Source organism: Heptranchias perlo, chromosome 5, assembly GCF_035084215.1.
Source record: "Heptranchias perlo isolate sHepPer1 chromosome 5, sHepPer1.hap1, whole genome shotgun sequence".
Lineage (NCBI taxonomy): Eukaryota > Metazoa > Chordata > Chondrichthyes > Hexanchiformes > Hexanchidae > Heptranchias > Heptranchias perlo.
Genome location: NC_090329.1, coordinates 119420275 through 119440742, shown reverse-complemented (window position 1 = coordinate 119440742; position 20468 = coordinate 119420275). Strand labels below are relative to the sequence as shown.

Below are 20468 nucleotides of genomic sequence, written 5' to 3'. Positions count from 1 at the left end.
GGTCCTGCCGAATTTAATGGCAGGACCTCACTTGAATTTTTTTCTCCGTTTCTCGGCCGGCAGCCAACCAGATTGAGAGGCCAGCTGGCTGTCAGGCGGGAGGCCTGCCCTAGAAGGCCGCAGCCGGAGGCCGGAGAGGAGGGAGGAAGAGATTGCGGAAGGGGGAGTGTAGAGATTATGGGTGGGGGGGGGGGGGTGGAAGAGATCGTGGGGGGGTGGCAGGGGGAGATGGCACGTCGGATTGGAGATCAGATGTTGGCCTGGAGATCCGGGGTCAGCCAGGTGATCGCGGGGTGCGGTCAGTCTGAAGATCGCAGGGAGGGAGACCGATCAAGGCAGATTTGCTTGGGGGGGATGGAGGGAAGCGCTCCTGCTCCTCCTGAACCACAAGCAGTGCTGGAAAAGCACTTATCTGCTGAATCCGGCAGTTCTCACCTCCCTTCAGCTGCCGGGCTTCCTGAGCCTTGGGAAACCTGGCCCACAGCCGTTAAATCTAAATGGCTGTTAAAAGCTGAGGCACGCAGCTTCATTAACATATTTAAATTACTGACCCACCTCTCAAGCGCTGGTTACACACCCGCGCCCCCCACCCCCCAACCCGCCCAGGTTAAACCGGAAGTAGGTGCGTTCATGGCAGGTTGGGGGTCGGGTTTCATATTTTTAAGAATTTGACTCCCCCTCCTGACTGTCCTGGGAGGTTAAAATTCCCCCTAATGGGTGTCAGACCTGTCAAATCTAATGCTACATCTGTAAATTAACAACGATAATCATTGGAAAATCATTCTGATATTTAGAGAAATAGCCATTTTGTACATTGCCTAATCAATTACTTTCCTGAAGAGTGGAGTAAAGACTTACACAGAATTCAGACTTTAAAAGCTATTTCTTTTTTGCGTGGAATCCATGTCAAAAATTCAGTTTCTCCAATGCAAAATATCTATATTATTTTAAAAATCTTATATCTGGGTGCAGTTCCTGTCTGTGCTACTTGACTTCCTATTGTCATGATTTTGCCACACATTTTCTTTTCAACTTTTTCCATTATGTCTGACTTCATGATGAAAATTGCCTATGTAAATGCATCATTCTGAACACTCAACCTGACCACTGGGTTCCCACAATTCTCCCAAAATATTGTCTGAAAATCTCCAGCAGCCATTTTTCCCCTCAACATCTGAAATTTCTAATGTCCTGGATAATAAAGGTTTAAACAAAATTTAAAAAAAATACATATTTCACAATTACATGATAAAATATGTGCCTTCATTAAAATAAATTCCTCAGCCTCTTTCAAATGCCTAGGCTTGGAGTTGATATTTTTGCCCTGAGCTTTGATACTGTCAATTTGGATTGTGCAGCCTGAGCATGTGCAGTGTACCCAATTTCCCACGATGTAGCAGTATCGTTCAGTCAGCTGTACTGATAAAATATTTTTCTTTAACTCCAAGTACTTTCTGCCCAGTAACTTTTCTTCAAATAATTTTGAAAAACAAGACACATTTCCATAGCTATATAGAGGTAAAATATTTATCTTTAGCTTCTAGAATATTCTGCTCAATATTTTTTCTAAATTATTTGACGAAAAGCTAGAGGACAAATTTCCAAAGCTTTACTGGGGTTTAAATTCATTGTGAGTATTTTTTTAAAGAATGGCTGTGTGTGAGAGAAATATTGTGAGGCAACCATTATAGCCAAGCCTGATCTCACCTGTTGTCCACAGAAGGATGCCATTCGGCCAATCATGTCTGTGTGTCCACACACATGTAATTCCAGCAGAAATATTTGGATAGGAGCAGAGCCTCTGGTTGATTTTTAGGTCTCTACATAGATAACAGGAGCAGCAACCTTTGCTGATTTTTTCCATCTATCCTCAGTCTAAGAACAACTATTGCAGCCCCACTGCCATCCATAATTCAAACAGTTCACAGATCAAACTGAGACCGTCTTACCGTGTATGGCTCAGTGCCACATCATGTAACGTATTGTTCTTAGTTTCTAATGTCATCTGATCTTATGACATGTGTTATAATCTTGGTTATTATCTACTTAATATCTTTCACCTTCCGAAATAGGTAACAATCGTGTTGAAATTCAAAGCCATTGATCTGTGCATGTTAATATGGAGCAAAATTCAAGGCTGTGGTTTTTATCAAAAGAAGTAGTCATGCAATCTGGACATCTGCCACTATAACAAATGCTTTGGTTGGAATTCAAGGTTTCTTTTTTTTCAGAAGTCTGCCTTAAGGCCAAATCCTTTATCTGCATTAAAAACAACAATAGTAATGGTTTATGATTTTATAGTGCAGTCTCTGTAGTGTTTCACCGTCGTGTTATTCTGATTTATCCAGGAGGCCAGGCCAGTCTGGGGGGTTTGATGTCTTTGTGTCCACTGTCATTCTTTTCTATGACAGCTGACAAGAGGCACGCTATGTGAGATGGAGTAAGTCTTCTACTGATTTCTTTCTCCCCTCTTCCCCAGTGTTATAGTCTGGACTACTACAAGATGATCCAACTAACTTGACTAAAAAAGACAGTGAGAGTAGCTGAACCTGAATAAGGTGAGGATAGAACTTGAATCTGGATTTTAGCATAGGAATATGTTACTCCATTGCTACAACTACAGAGCTACCCACATATTTTGACTTCATCTCCTCTGGAGATCTTGTCCCCACTTCAAAGTTCCTGACCTCACACAGCTGCTTCTGCCTCTTTCCCAAGATACACAAATGGTACCGTCCTGGTAGAACTATCAGGGGGCATTTTAATCCTCACCGCCCGGAGGAAACCGAGTTAAAATGGATTAGCGGACTTAGCCACTCCTTTCCTGCCCCGATCTGGCCAACTGCAATTTTAAATGGCAGGCGGCAAGGACACCCACATAAGCCGGTGGGGTCCTCCTTAAATATGCAGATCGGCTCCAGTAATGACATCGAGGTCTTATTTAAAAAGGGTAGTAGGCAGAAGGCTGGAAATTATAGACCAGTTAGCCTAACATCTGTGGTGGGTAAAATTTTGGAGTCTATTATTAAGGAGACAGTAGCGGAACATTTGGATAAACATAATTTAATAGGACAAAGTCAGCATGGCTTTACGAAGGGGAAGTCATGTCCGACAAATTTGCTTGAGTTCTTTGAGGACATAACGTACAGGGTGGATAAAGGGGAACCAGTGGACGTAGTGTATTTAGACTTCCAGAAGGCATTCGACAAGGTGCCACATAAAAGATTATTGCTCAAGATAAAGAATCACTGGATTGGGGGTAATATTCTGGCATGGGTGGAGGATTGGTTATCTAACAGGAAGCAGAGAGTTGGGATAAATGGTACATTCTCGGACTGGCAACCAGTAGCCAGTGGTGTTCCGCAGGGGTCGGTGCTGGGTCCCCAACTCTTTACAATCTATATTAACGATTTGGAGGAGGGGACCGAGTGTAACATACCAAAGTTTGCAGATGATACAAAAATGGGAGGGAAAGTAGAGAGTGAGGAGGACATAAAAACCCTACAAGGGGATATAGACAGGCTGGGTGAGTGGGCAGAGATTTGGCAGATGCAATACAATATTGGAAAATGTGAGGTTATGCACTTTGGCAGGAAAAATCAGAGAGCAAGTTATTATCTTAATGGCAAGAAACTGGAAAGTACTGCAGTACAAAGGGATCTGGGGGTCCTAGTGCAAGAAAATCAAAAAGTTAGTATGCAGGTGCAGCAGGTGATCAAGAAGGCCAACGGAATGTTGGCTTTTATTGCTCGGGGGATAGAATATAAAAACAGGGAGGTATTGCTGCAGTTATATAAGGTATTGGTGAGACCGCACCTGGAATACTGCATACAGTTTTGGTGTCCATACTTAAGAAAAGACATACTTGCTCTCGAGGCAGTACAAAGAAGGTTCACTCGGTTAATCCCGGGGATGAGGGGGCAGACATATGAGGAGAGGTTGAGTAGATTGGGACTCTACTCATTGGAGTTGAGAAGAATGAGAGGCGATCTTATTGAAACATATAAGATTGTGAAGGGGCTTGATCGGGTGGATGCGGTAAGGATGTTCCCAAGGATGGGTGAAACTAGAACTAGGGGGCATAATCTTAGAATAAGGGGCTGCTTTTTCAAAACTGAGATGAGGAGAAACTTCTTCACTCAGAGGGTAGTAGGTCTGTGGAATTTGCTGCCCCAGGAAGCTGTGGAAGCTACATCATTAAATAAATTTAAAACAGAAATAGACAGTTTCCGAGAAGTAAAGGGAATTAGGGGTTACGGGGATCAGGCAGGAAATTGGACATGAATTTAGATTTGAGGTTAGGATCAGATCAGCCATGATCTTATTAAATGGCAGAGCAGGCTCAAGGGGCCGATTGGCCTACTCCTGGTTGCCCCGACCTCCAATAGACTTACCTTATGCCGAGGGCCGTTCCAGCAGGTCCCCAGTGGCTCCTGCCACCTGAATTCTTGCCCGCTGGCCAGGCAGTGATTCTTGCTGGGTTCAGGTGGGAGGTCTGATCTTTCATATGGAAATGAGGCTTGGGACCTAAAATCCCTCTGGGCCTCAGCATGCGAGCTTATCACTCACCCTGACTCTTGCACGTAAAAATCCCACTCCAAGATAAAACTGCCCCCATCATTTCAGCCTGCTCCAATCCCCCCAAACATATTTCATCCTATCTTGTCCCCCCTTGTCCAGTCCCTACCCATGTACACCTATGATTCTTCTGACGCCTTCTGCTCCTCTAATAAATTCTGGTTTTCTGGCTCTACCACCTTCTTTTATGGACATAATCCCTCTGCACCTCCATCCCTCACTAGGATGGCCTGTAGGCCCACAGCTTCTTCCTTGAACAGCAGGTCAACCAATCGCAACCACCACCTGGCTGAAATTGCTCTCACATTGAGCAACTTTTCCTTCAAGTCCACTCACTTCATCCAAATAAAACATGAGTCTATGGGAAGCCAGATGGGTCTTATCTATACCTGTCTTTTTGTAAGATATGTTGAATATTCTTTGTTCCAATCCGGTCCCCTCCATAACCTTTTCTTACGTTACATTGATGACAGTGTTGGTGCTGCTTCCTGTTCTTGACCTAACCTACAGAATTTTATTAATTTTGCTTCATATTTTCATCCTTCACTTACCTTCACATGGTCCATCTCTTCTCTTCCCTGGATTTCTAGCTCTATCTCTGGGGACGTGCTTTCTATTGGCATCTATTATAAGCCGACTGACTCCCATAACTTTCTGGATTATACTTCTTCCCACTCTGCTTCCTGTAAGAGTTTCTCCATCTCCATCATATATGCTCTGATGATGCCCCTTTTCACACCAGAGCTTCCAAAGAGGCCTCCTTTTCCTCATTTGAGGATTCTCTTCCACCGTTGTAGGCAGTACCCTCAACTGGGTCCATCCCAATTCCCATACTTCTGCTTGCAATCCTTCTCCTACCTCAGAACTGTCATAGGGTCCCCCTTGTCCTCATCTTCCACCCCACCAGTCTCTGCATTTAACAAACCATCTTCCACCATTTCAGCCACTTCCAACATGATCCCACCACCAAACACATCTTACTCTCCCCTCTCCTCTCTGCTTTCGAGAGGGGCTGTTATCTCCATGACACCCTGATCCACTCTTTCACCACCTGCTATCCTTTTGCCACCTTCCCACACAAGATCATGCGATATCTGCCCATTCACCTCCTCTCACATCTATCCAGGATTCCAAACAATCTTTCTGGTTGAAATTTATGTGTACTTCCTCCAGTCCAAGTGTAACTGTATTGGTGCTCACAGTGTGATTGTCTCTACATCGGTGAGACCAAATGCAGGTTAGGTGATCACTTTGTTCTGTCTGCAATTGCGACCCTGTGTTCTCTGTCACTTGCCTCATCCCACTCTCAGTTCTTTGTCTTTGAAGTTCTACACTGTTCCAATGAAGCTCAATACAAGCTTGAGGAATAACAGCCCTTTACCTTAATACTTATTTTAATAACTTTAGTCTTCGGATGCGTTGGTATCTGTCCCGGTTCATCCCAAACAGTTCGGTAACACAGGACGCTGTGCTCTACGGGCTGTTCCCCGGGACGCACACCGAGACAGAAATCACCTGTGGCTGGAAGACGATCAACTCAGTGAAGGAGGTCCTTTGCTCTGCCTGAAACATGCTGGTCTTCCAGCTGAAGGAGCTGTCCACCACCGAGTGTACTGGCACGCTCCAAGGTGCAGGAGTATGTGCTGCAGGATGCAGAGACAAGGTGCGACCTATGCAAAGGCTCTATGGGGAAAGGCCACTGTGTAAGGCCACCCCATCTTGTATTGGACACCACGAGTCATAAGAAATACTGTGTTTGAATTGTAATAATGAGAACGTTTTGTATGCAATCTGTAGTGTTTTGGTTTGAATTGTACTGGTTTTGAATTGTGATATTTACTTTGAACTATGTGCATCCTTAAATTCTATGAAATAAAGTATATTTTGAAATTAAAAAATTAGGTTGTGTGCAAAATTGCTGCTCATTTTGCCTACATAACCCTTGTTATTGAACTTCAGAGGAATTCCTTATATGTGAGGCACTTTGAGACAATTCTGTGACATGACAATGCCATAGATGCTACTTTCCTTCTTTTCTCCTCTTTGTTCATAAGCAGTGCAAAGTAGAATTAACCGTTTTAAATACAGGAAGCAGAAAACATCAGTAAGGAACTGGACTGGAGGAGCATCTGACCCTAACATTGTAAGGAACTGGAATTAACCGAGTTATTGAAGCTCCTCTGGAATACAAACTACCTCTGCTGATGTCCATTCAGGTTCAGTAACTCCTCCAATATTACTTCCCCAATAGCATCAGGTGTCAATATTTAAACAAAAGACTGGAGTCAAAAAGTGTTAAAGTTCCTCACAATTTTTTTCTGCACCTATGTTTTCTTGAAACAAAAGAAAACCAATAGAGAGATTAAAATCTAGGAGCCCAGATTCTGTTTTTCTTTTGATAACCCAAAAATGGGTTATCGATTGCCCATGTTAAAATAATTGCAATGTAAAATTTGGGCCACAATCTCTTTTTAAAGACACTTTTACACAAAAAAGGGTATTGCCTCCCATACAAGAACTGACAGCATCACAGCCCCACAACACTGTGGGTTTATAATGTTGCCATTGCAGTAGGACCTCCTATAAGACGCTCCTTAAAACTACCTCTTTGACCAAGCTTTTGGTCATCTGCCCTAATATCTCTTGATGTGGCTCGGTGTCAAATTTTGTTTGATAACGCTCCTGTGAAGCACCTTGGGACATTTTACTATGTTAGAGGCGCTATATTAATGCAAGTTGTTGCTGTTGAGTGAAAATGGAAATGTAGCTGGGTCTTCTATTACAGCTGAACTCAGCATGCCTAAATATTGAGTCCCCAGGGCAGAGTGGTACATAGAGCAAAAACACCAATTAGGTATAAAATCACCTTAAGAATGGATATTATTGTGAAACATGTCACAAACAAAATATTTTTCAGATGTATTTGCTGTGTAGACCAACAATTCTGAGATTGTCAATGTCTGGTCAAATAAAAATCAAAGATCACTCACTGCTCATTGGGCTTTCCACTCCTGATCATCATTCAAATAGACTTTTGGACCCAGCAGAACACAAACTTTAGTGGGCGGTTATGAACACCGCCTGATTGCAGAAAAAAAATTACTTCGTTGTAAGAAAATAAACCGAGCTGTAGTAGGAAAAGAGGAGAAGGCATACGCACAGAGAGGCCCAACAGCTCTCGGTTGGGCACTAGGTTCGAGACGCTGCTGGAGCTCAGCTCAGTTCAGTTGGAGCCCGGCGCTCGCGCTCAGTTCAGTTCAGTTGGAGCCCGGCGCTCGCGCTCAGTTCAGTTCAGTTGGAGCCCGGCGCTCGCGCTCAGCTCAGTTCAGTTGGAGCCCGGCGCTCGCGCTCAGTTCAGTTCAGTTGGAGCCCGGCGCTCGCGCTCTTCCGCTCTTCCCCTCGCGCTGTGCGCTCGAGGACATGGCGCAGTCAGCTGAGGGCAGGGCCCTGGCACTGGGCTTGTTAGCCGGGATCGGGGCGGCCGGCCTCACATTAGCGATTGCGTGGTACCAAAGAACCAAGAAGAGCAATGGCAGCATCTCGGGGATGAGGACTTTGACGGCGTTTCACAACGATTTAAAAGCGTCGGGCTCCGGGGCAGAGGGGCAGCTCTTACGACGGCAGACCGACATATTGGAGAAACTCAATGGGCTGATCCGCATTGTGGAAGAAGTGAAGAGCGAGGTGAAGACCCTGAAAGACACCGTGCCTCGCTTGGAGGAGCGGGTGAGAAAAGAACTCAATCAGGTTGCCCCGGATCGAAGTCCGAGAAGGAGAACCAGCCCCTTAGCGCCCAGGAAGAGGAAGAGGAGCGAGCCGGGCCCGGAGGATGGAGATGGAGATGCAGCAGGTGGTGGATATGGTTCTCTGAGCTCCGAGGAGGTGGAGAGTGAAGGAGGGTGAGGCACTTACTCGTTTATGTTTTCTACACGTATTAGAGCAAAGATGTTTGCTTTTTAAAAAAAATTATTAGGTATAAGTGACCTGCAACTTTATTGGTTTGGTAAATTTCCAGTGACTACAGTATCGTCAGAGGGCTTATTTGGCACATTGATATCAATGCTCTTCAGAAAAATTGCATTTTTTTTTATTCGTTCATGGGATGTGGGTGTCCCTGGCAAGGCCAGCATTTATTGCTCATCCCCAATTGCCCTTGAGAAGGTGGTGGTGAGCCGCCTTCTTGAACCGCTGCAGTCCATGTGGTGCTGTTAGGAAGGGAGTTCCAGGATTTTGACCCAGCGACGATGAAGAAACGGTGATATATTTCTAAGTCGGGATGGTGTGTGATTTGGAGGGGAACGTGCAGGTGGTGGTGTTCCCATGTGCCTGCTGCTCTTGTCCTAGGTGGTGGAGGTGCTGTCGAAAAAGCCTTGGCGCGTTGCTGCAGTGCATCTTGTAGATGGTACACACTGCAGCCGTGGTGAAGAGAGTGAATGTTTAGGGTGGTGGATGGGGTGCCAATCAAGCGGGCTGCTTTGTCCTGGATAGTGTCGAGCTTCTTGAGTGTTGTTGGAGCTGCACTCATCCAGGCAAGTGGAGAGTATTCCATCACACTCCTGACTTATGCCTTATAGATGGTGGAAAGGCTTTGGGGAGTCAGGAGGTGAGTCACTCGCCGCAGAATACCCAGCCTCTGACTGCTCTTGTAGCCACAGTATTTATGTGGCTGGTCCAGTTAAGTTTCTGGTCAATGATGACCTCAATGATATTGATGGTGGGGGATTCGGCGATGGTGATGCCATTGAATGTCTAGGGGAGGTGATTAGACACTCTCTTGTTGGAGATGGTCATTGTCTTTCGCTAATGTTACTTGCTACATATCAGCCCAAAACTGGATGTTGTCCAGGTCTTGCTGCATGCGGGCTCGGACTGCTTCATTATTTGAGGGGTTGCGAATGGAGCTGAACATTGTGCAATCATCAGCGAACATCCCCATTTCTGACCTTATGATGGAGGGAAGGCCATTGATGAAGCAGCTGAAGATGGGTTGAGCCTAGGACACTGTTCTGAGGATCTCCTGCAGCAATGTCCTGGGGCTGAGATGATTGGCCTCCAACAACCACTACCACCTTCCTTTGTACTAGGTATGACTCCAGCCACTGGAGAGTTTTTCCCCTGATTCACATTGACTTCAATTTTACCAATGCTCCTTGGTGCCACACTGGGGCAAAAGCTGCCTTGATGTCAAGGGCAGTCTCCTCTCACCTCAATTAAACCCAATATGCTTTAATGTTGTGCCACCTCAAACTGTTCCAATCACTACCAGCATCAGTGATCAATCTATAACACCTTAAGTGTTAACCTACTCAGTGTGTTCGCTCCAGATACTACCCAAGTTTAAAGGGATACTCTTGGATGTTTTTTCACCATTCAATTGGACATAGAATCATAGAATGATATAGTGCAGAAGGAGGCTATCCAGTCCTTGTGATGGTGCTGGCTCTTTGAAAGAGCTATCCAATTAGTCCCACTCCCCTGCCCTTTCCCCATAGCGCTGCATTTTTTCCCCTTCAAGTATTTATCCAATTCCCTTTTGAAAGTTGTTTTTAGATCTGCTTCCACCACCCTTTCAGGCAGTGCATTCCAGATCACCACAACTCACTGCGTAATTTTTTTTCCTCATGTTGCCTCTGGTTCTTTTGCCAATTACCTTAAATCTGTGTCCTCTGGTTACTGACCCTTCTGCCACTGGAAATAGTTTCTCCCTGTTCACTCTATCAAAACCCTTCATGATTTTGAACACCTATTAAATCTCCCCATAACCTTCGCTGCTCTAAGGACATAGCATGAACATTTCCCACCCACCATTATGTTTTTGTCAAATTCTAGGGACAGCACTGGATGAAGCCACATGTATCTTGTGTTGATGACATGGTGCACCATGGAAGACTGGGAGCGCTCCTATGCACCTTAAAAACACCTTGAGATAAAACTATTTTACAGTACACATATTCTTCTGCATTACATATGCTTCACGTATCACTAAAGTTGATCTGGCATTAGGGAATCGCATTCTGCCAAGTAAAAACAGCAAGAGATAGCACATAACATCGTAAAATGGGGCTGTCATTATGATGTCTTATCATAACGTTGGAGGAGTTCCCCTCTGATTATCTCCACTCCAGGGCTGTCCTAACCTAGAGCGTCAATTAGTTTTTTCCAGTAGTGAGAGAATGTTTGCTTGTGTACGTGTACTATTTTAACATTTATTGTAGTAATGATGTTTTGGATTAAATGCTTTTCTAGAGTTTTCTCCATATTTGTCAAGTTCTCTGGCATATTTTATTGAATTTCTTCACAAATTATTCTTGTCAAATTTTCATATTAGATTTAAACACTTGTGAAGTGGTTGTGGCTCTTTACCCTAGACAGTCATGACTGGTGTCTGCAACATTTGCCTGGATTTTTTTTAGCCTCCATCTGTAACACAACTCAGTAGACTCAAGACATCACCCAAAAGGAAACTGATAAGTGGTCTTGTCTGCACTTAGCTGTCCTACCCAGCCTACTAAGACCATCAGCAGTGCTTGACCCATCTATGCCCACAGGATCCATGGCATCAATTCAAAGATACTTTGACTTCTAATCATGTGCTGACCTGCCATTGATTACCTGATTGTCAAACCCATGAGAAGAAGATTGACCATCATCGCTCTGAAGGTGTTCCAGCGCCATGACTCATCTTCATGTAAGTGACACAGTGCCAGCTAAGGAAGGTTGCTGTCAAAACTTGACACGGACCAGATCTCTCCTCCAACCTCTCTCCTCAGACTCAGCCTGGAGTAACTCAAGTTCTGCTCAGGACTCAGTCACACAATCTTCTCTGACCTGAATGAGCTGGCAGTAGGACTTGAGGACCATTTGTGGCTCCGATGGGTGTGGATTAAGACCCATTACTTGTTTTTCTGTTTTTGACCTACAATATTGGAGGATACCTCAATATCACCTAATGTTAAAACATTGACCAAAAAGAGGGAGAAAAAAATCCTCCTTTGGTGCTGGCTCACACGAGGGGTTAGTATCAAAGAGGATGAATTCCCAAATTCAAATATGAATGTGTTTCCCTATTTCATCTTGGATAGATGCTTATAATCGGTCTTAAATGTTTAGATGAATTAACCCTTGAGGTTTTGGGTCCTTATTTGGGTTTCACCTTTTGTGATGATAAGCTCTGCAACTGGTTGGCAGATAAATCTGTACTCATTTGTTACAAGTTCTTTTGCCTTCCAATGTGTCCTAGTTACACTCCTCTTAACACCTGGAGAACATCAACCTCCAGGCAAGGACTGAGCACCATAACTGTCCCTTCCTCTAAGAGCTTATCTCAGATGACTGACACTTCACTTTCTTGATTCAGCAAATTGTAGCTAACATAGCTACCTTCGTCCTGCTCTTGCTGAGTTTTCCCTGTAGGTGTCGCCTAAGGAAACAGCCCTTGCAGATTCCTGAACTCCAGGGTGTAATTGGGAGTAAGATACTAAGCAGAAGGGCGAGGAAGATGATGATTATGACAACGACAATGAACACTAGCTTTCGCTGACTAGGTTCACAATCAGTCAGTAAGATTGTTTGATGTGTTCAATATCAGTTGGGCCCAGAGGCTCAACGTGTATGCTCTGATAGTCTCGGAGGTATCAAGCTTTGATCTTTGAGTGATTTAACCTGTTTTTCCCTCTCTGGGCCACGAAGGTAAGATACGTAAGTAGTTGTGCTTAAGGGAGAGACAAATAAGATCTATCAGTTGCACCATACCACAATTTCTCTGCCTTGCGTCAGAACTGCTGCTGATTTAACAATTGGCATTTCAATATGGCAAAGTAACTGCTAAGGAGACTGACCCTGCATCAGCTGATTATATCAACCATCTGCAGTGGATCATCATTTGATATAGACACACTACTGACATCCTAGAAGTCATCAACCAATCGGGATTGTAACCTAAAATTTAAAGAAACGTACAAACGTGATTCTCTAGGAGCACTAATGCTCTCATGTTGTTTGCATCTAGTAAAGAATAGTATTTTCAAGAATAAATGTTTGCTATTGTCTTGTTTCCCACAAAGACTTCCCTTCTCTTTATCCTAGTTAGTCAGTCTCTCGTGATGTTTGGAGGATATGATATGTGGGGAAAAAAACGACCTTGCAGGATCATTTTCATTCCTCTAAGAATCTTCTACTTTCTGTGCGTCTATCTGGCCATCTCTTCAGGCCTTGTATGGAGTGCTGATATCTTTTCATACATGCCTTGGTGTGTATAAGTGGAATTACTCACCTTGGCACCATTTAACCAGATATGTCTTAAATAGAAGTTGCTCTCTAGTGATTTTTTTTCCCGTAGAGAATGTGAACACGTCAGCACTCCAGCAATGTGTGGAAGATGCTCAGAAGAATAATGATCCTACAGAGTAGGATGTTTTTATTTGATTTTTGTGGGGGAGTAAAAAATGCTACATAAAGCAGAACACATAATGTCTACATTTCTCATTCTGCAGTGGCTACATTTAAAACAAATAGTATGCATTATTATAGTCTCAATTAAGTTGCTTCCCAAATCACTGTTATAAACTAAATTACTGGATGATTTTGCATCAATAATCTAATAGCTTCTTGTAGACTTTCAATCACTAATTAATGGTGTTTCAATAAAAAGAAATTTATATATTATGTTGATTTATAGATGTGTGTATAAATGTGCATAATTTAATCTTGGAGTTTAGACTTCCACAAACCCATCTGGGTTTTTCTGGTCTTTTTTGTTATGTGAAATCCTTGTTTTAAACGAAAATCTATTCTTTCATCTCAACCTTCTATAATTCTGTAAATCATACAAATGCAGCATATTCTGGAACATTGAATTTACAACACAGAAATGGGCCATTCAGCCCAGCAGGTCTATGCAGGTGTTTATGCTCCACACGAGCCTTCTTCCACCTTACTTCCTCTCACCCTATCGCCATATCCTTCTATTCCTTTCTCCCTCATATATTTATCTAGTTTCCCCTTACATGCATCTATGCTATTTGCCTTAACCACTCCACGTAGTTCCACATTCTCCCCACTCCCTGAATAAAGAAGTTTCTCCTGAATTCCTTATTAGATTTATTAGTGACTATCTTGTATTTATGGCCCCTAGTTTTGGACTTCCCCACAAGTGGAAACATCCTCCCTACGTCTACCCAGTTGAACCCCATCATCATTTTAAAGACTTCTATTGGGTCACCTCTCCGTCTTTTTTCTAGAGAAAAGAGCCCCAACCTGTACAATCTTTCCTGATAGTTGTATCCTCTTAGTTCTAGTATCATCCTTGTACATCTTTTTTGTACTTTCTCCAGTGCTTCTTTACTCTTTTTGTAATATGGAGACCAGAACTGTGCACGGTGACCAGAACTGCATGATTCCTGCAGTTCTGTTGCATCAGCATCGCAAACTGTTCCACTACATTCTGTTGTCACTGCAGAAAGTGTTGATAGAAGACTTTTTGAAAGCCTGATAGATTAGCTATCTATCCATTGGCCAGAATTGACTGAACAATACAGGCACCAAAGTGGCAGATGCATTTATGTTGTTGGTCTGCCACTAGATAATTATTGAATTTGACAAATCTTTAATGCATTTGCTATTTATAACAAGGGTGTAAGATACAAATATATTTTACAATTTAGAAAATAGGAATAAAACTTAGGCAGACTTTTTACTAGTTTAAAATAATATGCCACAGTGATATCATAAAGATGTTAGCTGTTTAGCCTGTAATCTATAGCATATGATCTGTAGTTGTTGGGGTTTAAGTGCCTGTGTAAGTAACAGAAATAGTTTTGTTAAAAATTATTCATGATGGTTAATAGATCTGATGGACTGAACAATGTAACTCTTTATATTGTGCATCCCTCCTCCCTTAACCCAACTATTGGCAGCCGTGCCTTCAGCTGTCTAGGCCCCATGATCTGGAATTCCCTGCCTAAGCCTCCACACCTTCTTCTCCTCCTTAAAACAAGCCTCTTTGATCAAACTCCCAATATCTCCTCCTTTTGGTTCCTGATTATACCTCTGTGAAGCACCGTGGGACATTTTTCTACATTAAAGGTGCTATATAGATGCAAGTTGTTGTTGTTGAAAGGTACCTAATTGGGTGAGCAGGGGCTACAAGTGAGGATGACCTCATAAGTAACGTTATGAAAGCTTTACTCATCAATAGAATAAACTGATTATCCCACAATTCCTATTATGTATTGTATTAACTTGAAGTAGTTTGATTATGTGCAAGAATTTATCTAGTTTGAGTAAACTTATAAACTAATCCAGATTCGCCATTGACTTGAATCTTGCCAATGAAAACCACTTGTCATTTATTGAAATATGGCAAGGAAGATTAATAGTCATTAATTTCAGTGGGAATCTGAAAGATTTCTAAGCTGAATCAGCCATTTAGTAGAACATTCAAAGTATTATTTCAAACAATGACTGCCCTCATAAATTTGAAGTTGCTTGATGAAGTTACCAATCAAGAATTAAAGGTACAGGTTAGTGGTTGAAGACAATGTATATACTGAGGAGACTTGAGCTTCTTTGAGAAGTCAGTATATGATCTCTTGGAATTACTTGCAGAATTACGTAATTAACTATTGTGAAAGGGAAACATAATTCACATGCACCCATATTATTTGTGAATTAAAACTTAACTGTCAAATATGTAATTAATATTTAGTTGTACTTCTTTTAAAAGTACAGGGCACACAAGGATGTAGCTCCAGAAACAGAGTTTGAGTGCTACAGGTAAGAGGAAGTTATGTAAGTGGCAACACAAGTCATTTATTTTCCATAAATCATTTACATAGAATTACATTGAATGTACAGCACAGAAACAGACCATTTGGCCCAACAGGTCCATACCAGTGTTTATGGTCCACATAAGCCTTCTCCCATCCTTCTTCATCTAACCCCATCAACATATTTTTCTATTCCTTTCGCCTCAACTACTTGTGGTAGCGAGTTCCACATTCTAACCACTCTCAGGGTAAAGAAGTTTCTCCTGAATTCCCTATTAGTGACTATCTTATATTTATGGCCCTAGTTCTGGTCTCCCCTGCAAGTGGAAACATCTTCTCTACATCTACCCTATCAAACCCTTTCATAATCTTAAAGACCTCGATCAGGTCATCCCTCAGTCTTCCCTTTTCTAGAGAAAAGAGCCCCAGTCTGTTCGATCTTTCCTAATTGGTATAACGACTCAGTTTTGGTATCATCCGAGTAAATGTTTTTTGCACTTACTCCTGTGCCTCCATATCCTTTTATAATACGAAGACCAGAACTGTTCACAGTCCTCTGTGTGGTCTAACCAAGGTTATATTCAAGTTTACCATTAGGGCCTAACTTCAAAAAAATCTTTAAAGTAGTTTAAATTGATTTTTTTTGAGGTAGTCTTAACTATTCTGAAGATGGAGTGATATTATTGAGGGCAGTTAATACAGTCCTGGACATTTTGTTCCATTTGAAGCGAGCTGTTACTGACAAAGCAGAACTCAAAGAAAAATCCTGATTTGATTGGATGTGGGGTTTGTGTGTGTATTGCCGTTGCAGTCGCTGCATCATGTATATAATATGTTTGCGATTTGTGTTATTTCTGGCATGTTCATGCCTCACTTTGCATGAGGTTAATGTGATGCAAAAAAGTTCCAGCTGTCATCTTGTGGGAAGGTTGAATCATCTGGTTCACTAATGTCCTTTAGGGAAGGAAACTTGCCGTCCTTACCCGGTCTGACCTAGATGTGACTCCAGACCCACAGCAATGTGGTTGATTCTTAATTGCCCTCTGAAATGGCCTAGCAAGCAACTCAGTTGTAAAATCTCACTAAAAAAAGTCATAATGAGAATAAAACCAGACGGACCACTAGGCACCGGACATGACAAAGGCAATCCAAGCCCAGTAGACCCTGCAAAGTCCTCCTCACTAACATCTGGGGACTTGTGCCAAAATTGGGAGAGCTGTCCCACAGACTAGTCAAGCAACAGCCTGACATAGCCATACTCACAGAATCATACCTTTCAGCCAATGTCCCAGACTCTTCCATCACCATCCCTGGGTATGTCCTGTCCCACCGGCAGGACAGACCGACCAGAGGTGGCGGTACGGTGATATACAGTCAGGAGGGAGTGGCCCTGGGAGTCCTCAACGTTGACTCTGGACCCCATGAAATCTCATGGCATCAGGTCAAACATGGGCAAGGAAACCTCCTGCTGACTACCACCTACCGTCCTCCCTCAGCTGATGAATCAGTCCTCTTCCATGTTGAACACCACGTGGAGGAAGCACTGAGGGTGGCAAGGGCACAGAATGTACTCTGGGTGGTGGACTTCAATGTCCATCACCAAGAGTGGCTTGGTGGCACCACTGCTGACCGAGCTGGCCGAGTCCTGAAGGACATAGCTGCCAGACTGGGCCTGCGGCAGGTGATGAGCGAACCAACACGAGGGAAAAACTTATTTGACCTCGTCCTCACCAATCGACCTGTCTCAAATGCATCTGTCCATGACAATGTTGGTAGGAGTGACCACCGCACAGTCCTCGTGGAGATGAAGTCCCGTCTTTGCACTGAAGACACCATCCAACGTGTTGTGTGGCACTACCACTGTGCCAAATGGGATAGATTCAGAACAGATCTAGCAGCTCAAAACTGGGCATCCTTGAGGCGCTGTGGGCCATCAGCAGCAGAAGAATTGTATTCCAGCACAATCTGCAACCTCATGGCCCGGCATATTCCTCACTCTACCATTACCAACAAGCCAGGGGATCAACCCTGGTTCAATGAGGAGTGTAGGAGCAGCACCAGGCATACCTAAAAATGAGGTGCCAACCTGGTGAAGCTACAACTCAGGACTACATGCATGCTAAACAGCGGAAGCAACATGCTATGGACAGAGCTAAGCGATTCCACAACCAACGGATCAGATCAAAGCTCTGCAGTCCTGCCACATCCAGTCGTGAATGGTGGTGGACAATTAAACAACTAACGGGAGGAGGATGCTTTGTAAACATCCCCATCCTCAATGATGGCGGAGTCCAGCACGTGTGTGCAAAAGACAAGGCTGAAGCGTTTGCAACCATCTTCAGCCAGAAGTGCCAAGTGGATGATCCATCTCGGCCTCCTCCCGATATCCCCACCATCACAGAAACCAGTCTTCAGCCAATTCGATTCACTCCACGTGATATCAAGAAACGGCTGAGTGCACTGGATACAACAAAGGTTATGGGCCCTGACAACATCCCGGCTGTAGTGCTGAAGACTTGTGCTGCAGAACTAGCTGCGCCTCTAGCCAAGCTGTTCCAGTACAGCTACAACACTGGCATCTACCTGACAATGTGGAAAATTGCCCAGGTATGTCCTGTCCACAAAAAGCAGGACAAATCCAAACCGGCCAATTACAGCCCCATCAGTCTACGCTCAATCATCAGCAAAGTGTTAGAAAGTGTCGTCGACAGTGCTACCAAGCGGCACTTACTCACCAATAACCTGCTCACCGATGCTCAGTTTGGGTTCCAGACCTCATTACAGCCTTGGTCCAAACATGGACAAAAGAGCTGAATTCCAGAGGTGAGGTGAGAGTGACTGCCCTTGACATCAAGGCAGCATTTGACTGAGTGTGGCACCAAGGAGCCCTAGTAAAATTGAAGTCAATGGGAATCAGGGGGAAAACTCTCCAGTGGCTGGAGTCGTACCTAGCACAAAGGAAGATGGTAGTGGTTGTTGGATGCCAATCATCTCAGCCCCAGGACATTGCTGCAGGAGTTCCTCAGGGCAGTGTCCTCGGCCCAACCATCTTCAGGCTGCTTCATCAATGACCTTCCCTCCATCATAAGGTCAGAGATGCGAATGTTCGCTGATGACTGCACAGTGTTCAGTTCCATTCGCAACCCCTCAAATAATGAAGCAGTCCGAGCCCACATCCAGCAAGACCTGGACAACATCCAGGCTTGGGCTGATAAGTGGCAAGTAACATTCGCGCCAGATAAGTGCCAGGCAATGACCATCTCCAACAAGAGAGTCTAACCACCTCCCCTTGACATTCAAAGGCATTACCATTGCCGAATCCCCCACCATCAACATCCTGGGGGTCACCATTGACCAGAAACTTAACTGGACCAGCCACATAAATACTGTGGCTACAAGAGCAGGTCAGAGGCTGAGTATTCTGCAGCGAGTGACTCACCTCCTGATTCCCCAAAGCCTTTCCACCATCCACAAGGCACAAGTCAGGAGTGTGATGGAATACTCTCCACTTGCCTGGATGAGTGCAGCTCCAACAACATTCAAGAAGCTCGACACCGTCCAGGACAAAGCAGCCCGCTTGATTGACACCCCATCCACCACCCTAAATATTCACTCCCTTCACCTCCGGCGCACAGTGGCTGCAATGTGTACCATCCACAGGATGCACTGCAGCAACTTGCCGAGGCTTCTTCGACAGCATCTCCCAAACCCACGACCTCTACCTCCTAAAAGGACAAGAGCAGCAGGCACGTGGGAAACACACCACCTGCACGTTCCCCTCCAAGTCACACAACATCCCAACTTGGAAATATATCGCCGTTCCTTCATCGTCTCTGGGTCAAAATCCTGGAACTCCCTTCCTAACAGCACTGTGGGAGAACCTTCACCACACAGACCGCAGCGGTTCAAGAAGGCGGCTCACCACTACCTTCTCATGGGCAATTGGGGATGGGCAATAAATGCCGGCCTCGCCAGCAATGCCCACATCCCATGAACGAATAAAAAAAGAAGCATCATTGTAGGTACAGCACAGGAGGAGGTCATTCAGCCCATCCTGTCTGTGCCAACTCTTTGAAAGAGCTATCCAATTAGTCCCATTCCCCTGTTCTTTCCCCATAGCCCTGTAAATTTTTTCCCTTCAAATATTTATCCAATTCCCTTTTGAAAGTTAGTGTTGAATTTCCTTCCAGCATCCTTTCAGGCAGTGCATTCCAGATCGTTGCAACTCGCTCGTAAAAAAAAAAACATGTTTCCTCATGTCGCCCCTGGCTCTTTTACCGATCACCCTAAATCGGTGTCCTGTGATTACTGACCCTTCTGCCACTGGAAACAGTTTCTCCTTATTTACTCTGTCAAAACCGTTCATGATTTTGAGCACCTCGATCAAATCTCCCCTTAAACTTCTCTGTTCTAAGGAGAACAACCCCAGCTTCTCCAGTCTCTCCACATAATTGAAATCCCTCATCCCTGCTACCATTCTAATAAATCTCTTCTGCACCCTCTCTGAAGCCTTGACATCCTTCCTGAAGTGTGGTGCCCAGAATTGAACACAATACTCCAGCTGAGGCCTAACCAGTGTTTTATAAAGATTTAGCATAACTTCCTTGCTTTTGTGCTCTATGCCTCTATTAATAAATGTAAGGAATCTTACAACACCAGGTTATAGTCCAACAGTTTTATTTGAAAATCACAACACTCTCAAAGTCACCACACTCACCTGACGAAGGAGAAAGCCTCCGAAAGCTTGTGATTTTCAAATAAAACTGTTGGACTATAACCTGGTGTTGTAAGATTCCTTACATTTGTACACCCCAGTCCATCACCGGCATCTCCACATCATGTCTATTAATAAAGCCCAAGATCCCAAATCTTTTTTAACAGCCGTCTCAACTTGCCCTGTCACCTTCAAAGATTTGTGTATGTGCACACCCAGGTTTCTCTGTTCCTGCACCCCGTTTAAAATTGTATCATGGCGTTTATATTGCCTCTCCTCATTCTTCCTACCAAAATGCATCACTTCACACTTTGTTAAATTTCATCTGCCATGTGTCTGCCCATTTCACCAATCTGTCTATGTCCTCCTGAAGTCTGTTACTATCCTCCACGTTGTTTACTACATTTCCG

General features: G+C 43.9%; 1 protein-coding gene and 1 long non-coding RNA gene across 2 annotated transcripts in view; one reads left to right on the top strand and one right to left on the bottom strand.

The window, feature by feature from the left end:
* The window catches only part of LOC137322066 (uncharacterized), a 67050-nt gene extending 58523 nt beyond the window's left edge, over positions 1-8527 (bottom strand). The window contains exon 1 of the long non-coding RNA XR_010962951.1: positions 7569-8527. This is a non-coding gene — a long non-coding RNA (uncharacterized lncRNA). The remainder of the gene's footprint in view (positions 1-7568) is intronic.
* LOC137322065 (regulator of microtubule dynamics protein 2) overlaps positions 7640-20468 on the top strand; it is a 199851-nt gene continuing 187022 nt past the window's right edge. The window contains exon 1 of the mRNA XM_067985127.1: positions 7640-8477. Within this exon, the coding sequence (XP_067841228.1) occupies positions 7999-8477 (479 nt within the window). The 5' untranslated portion in view covers positions 7640-7998. The remainder of the gene's footprint in view (positions 8478-20468) is intronic.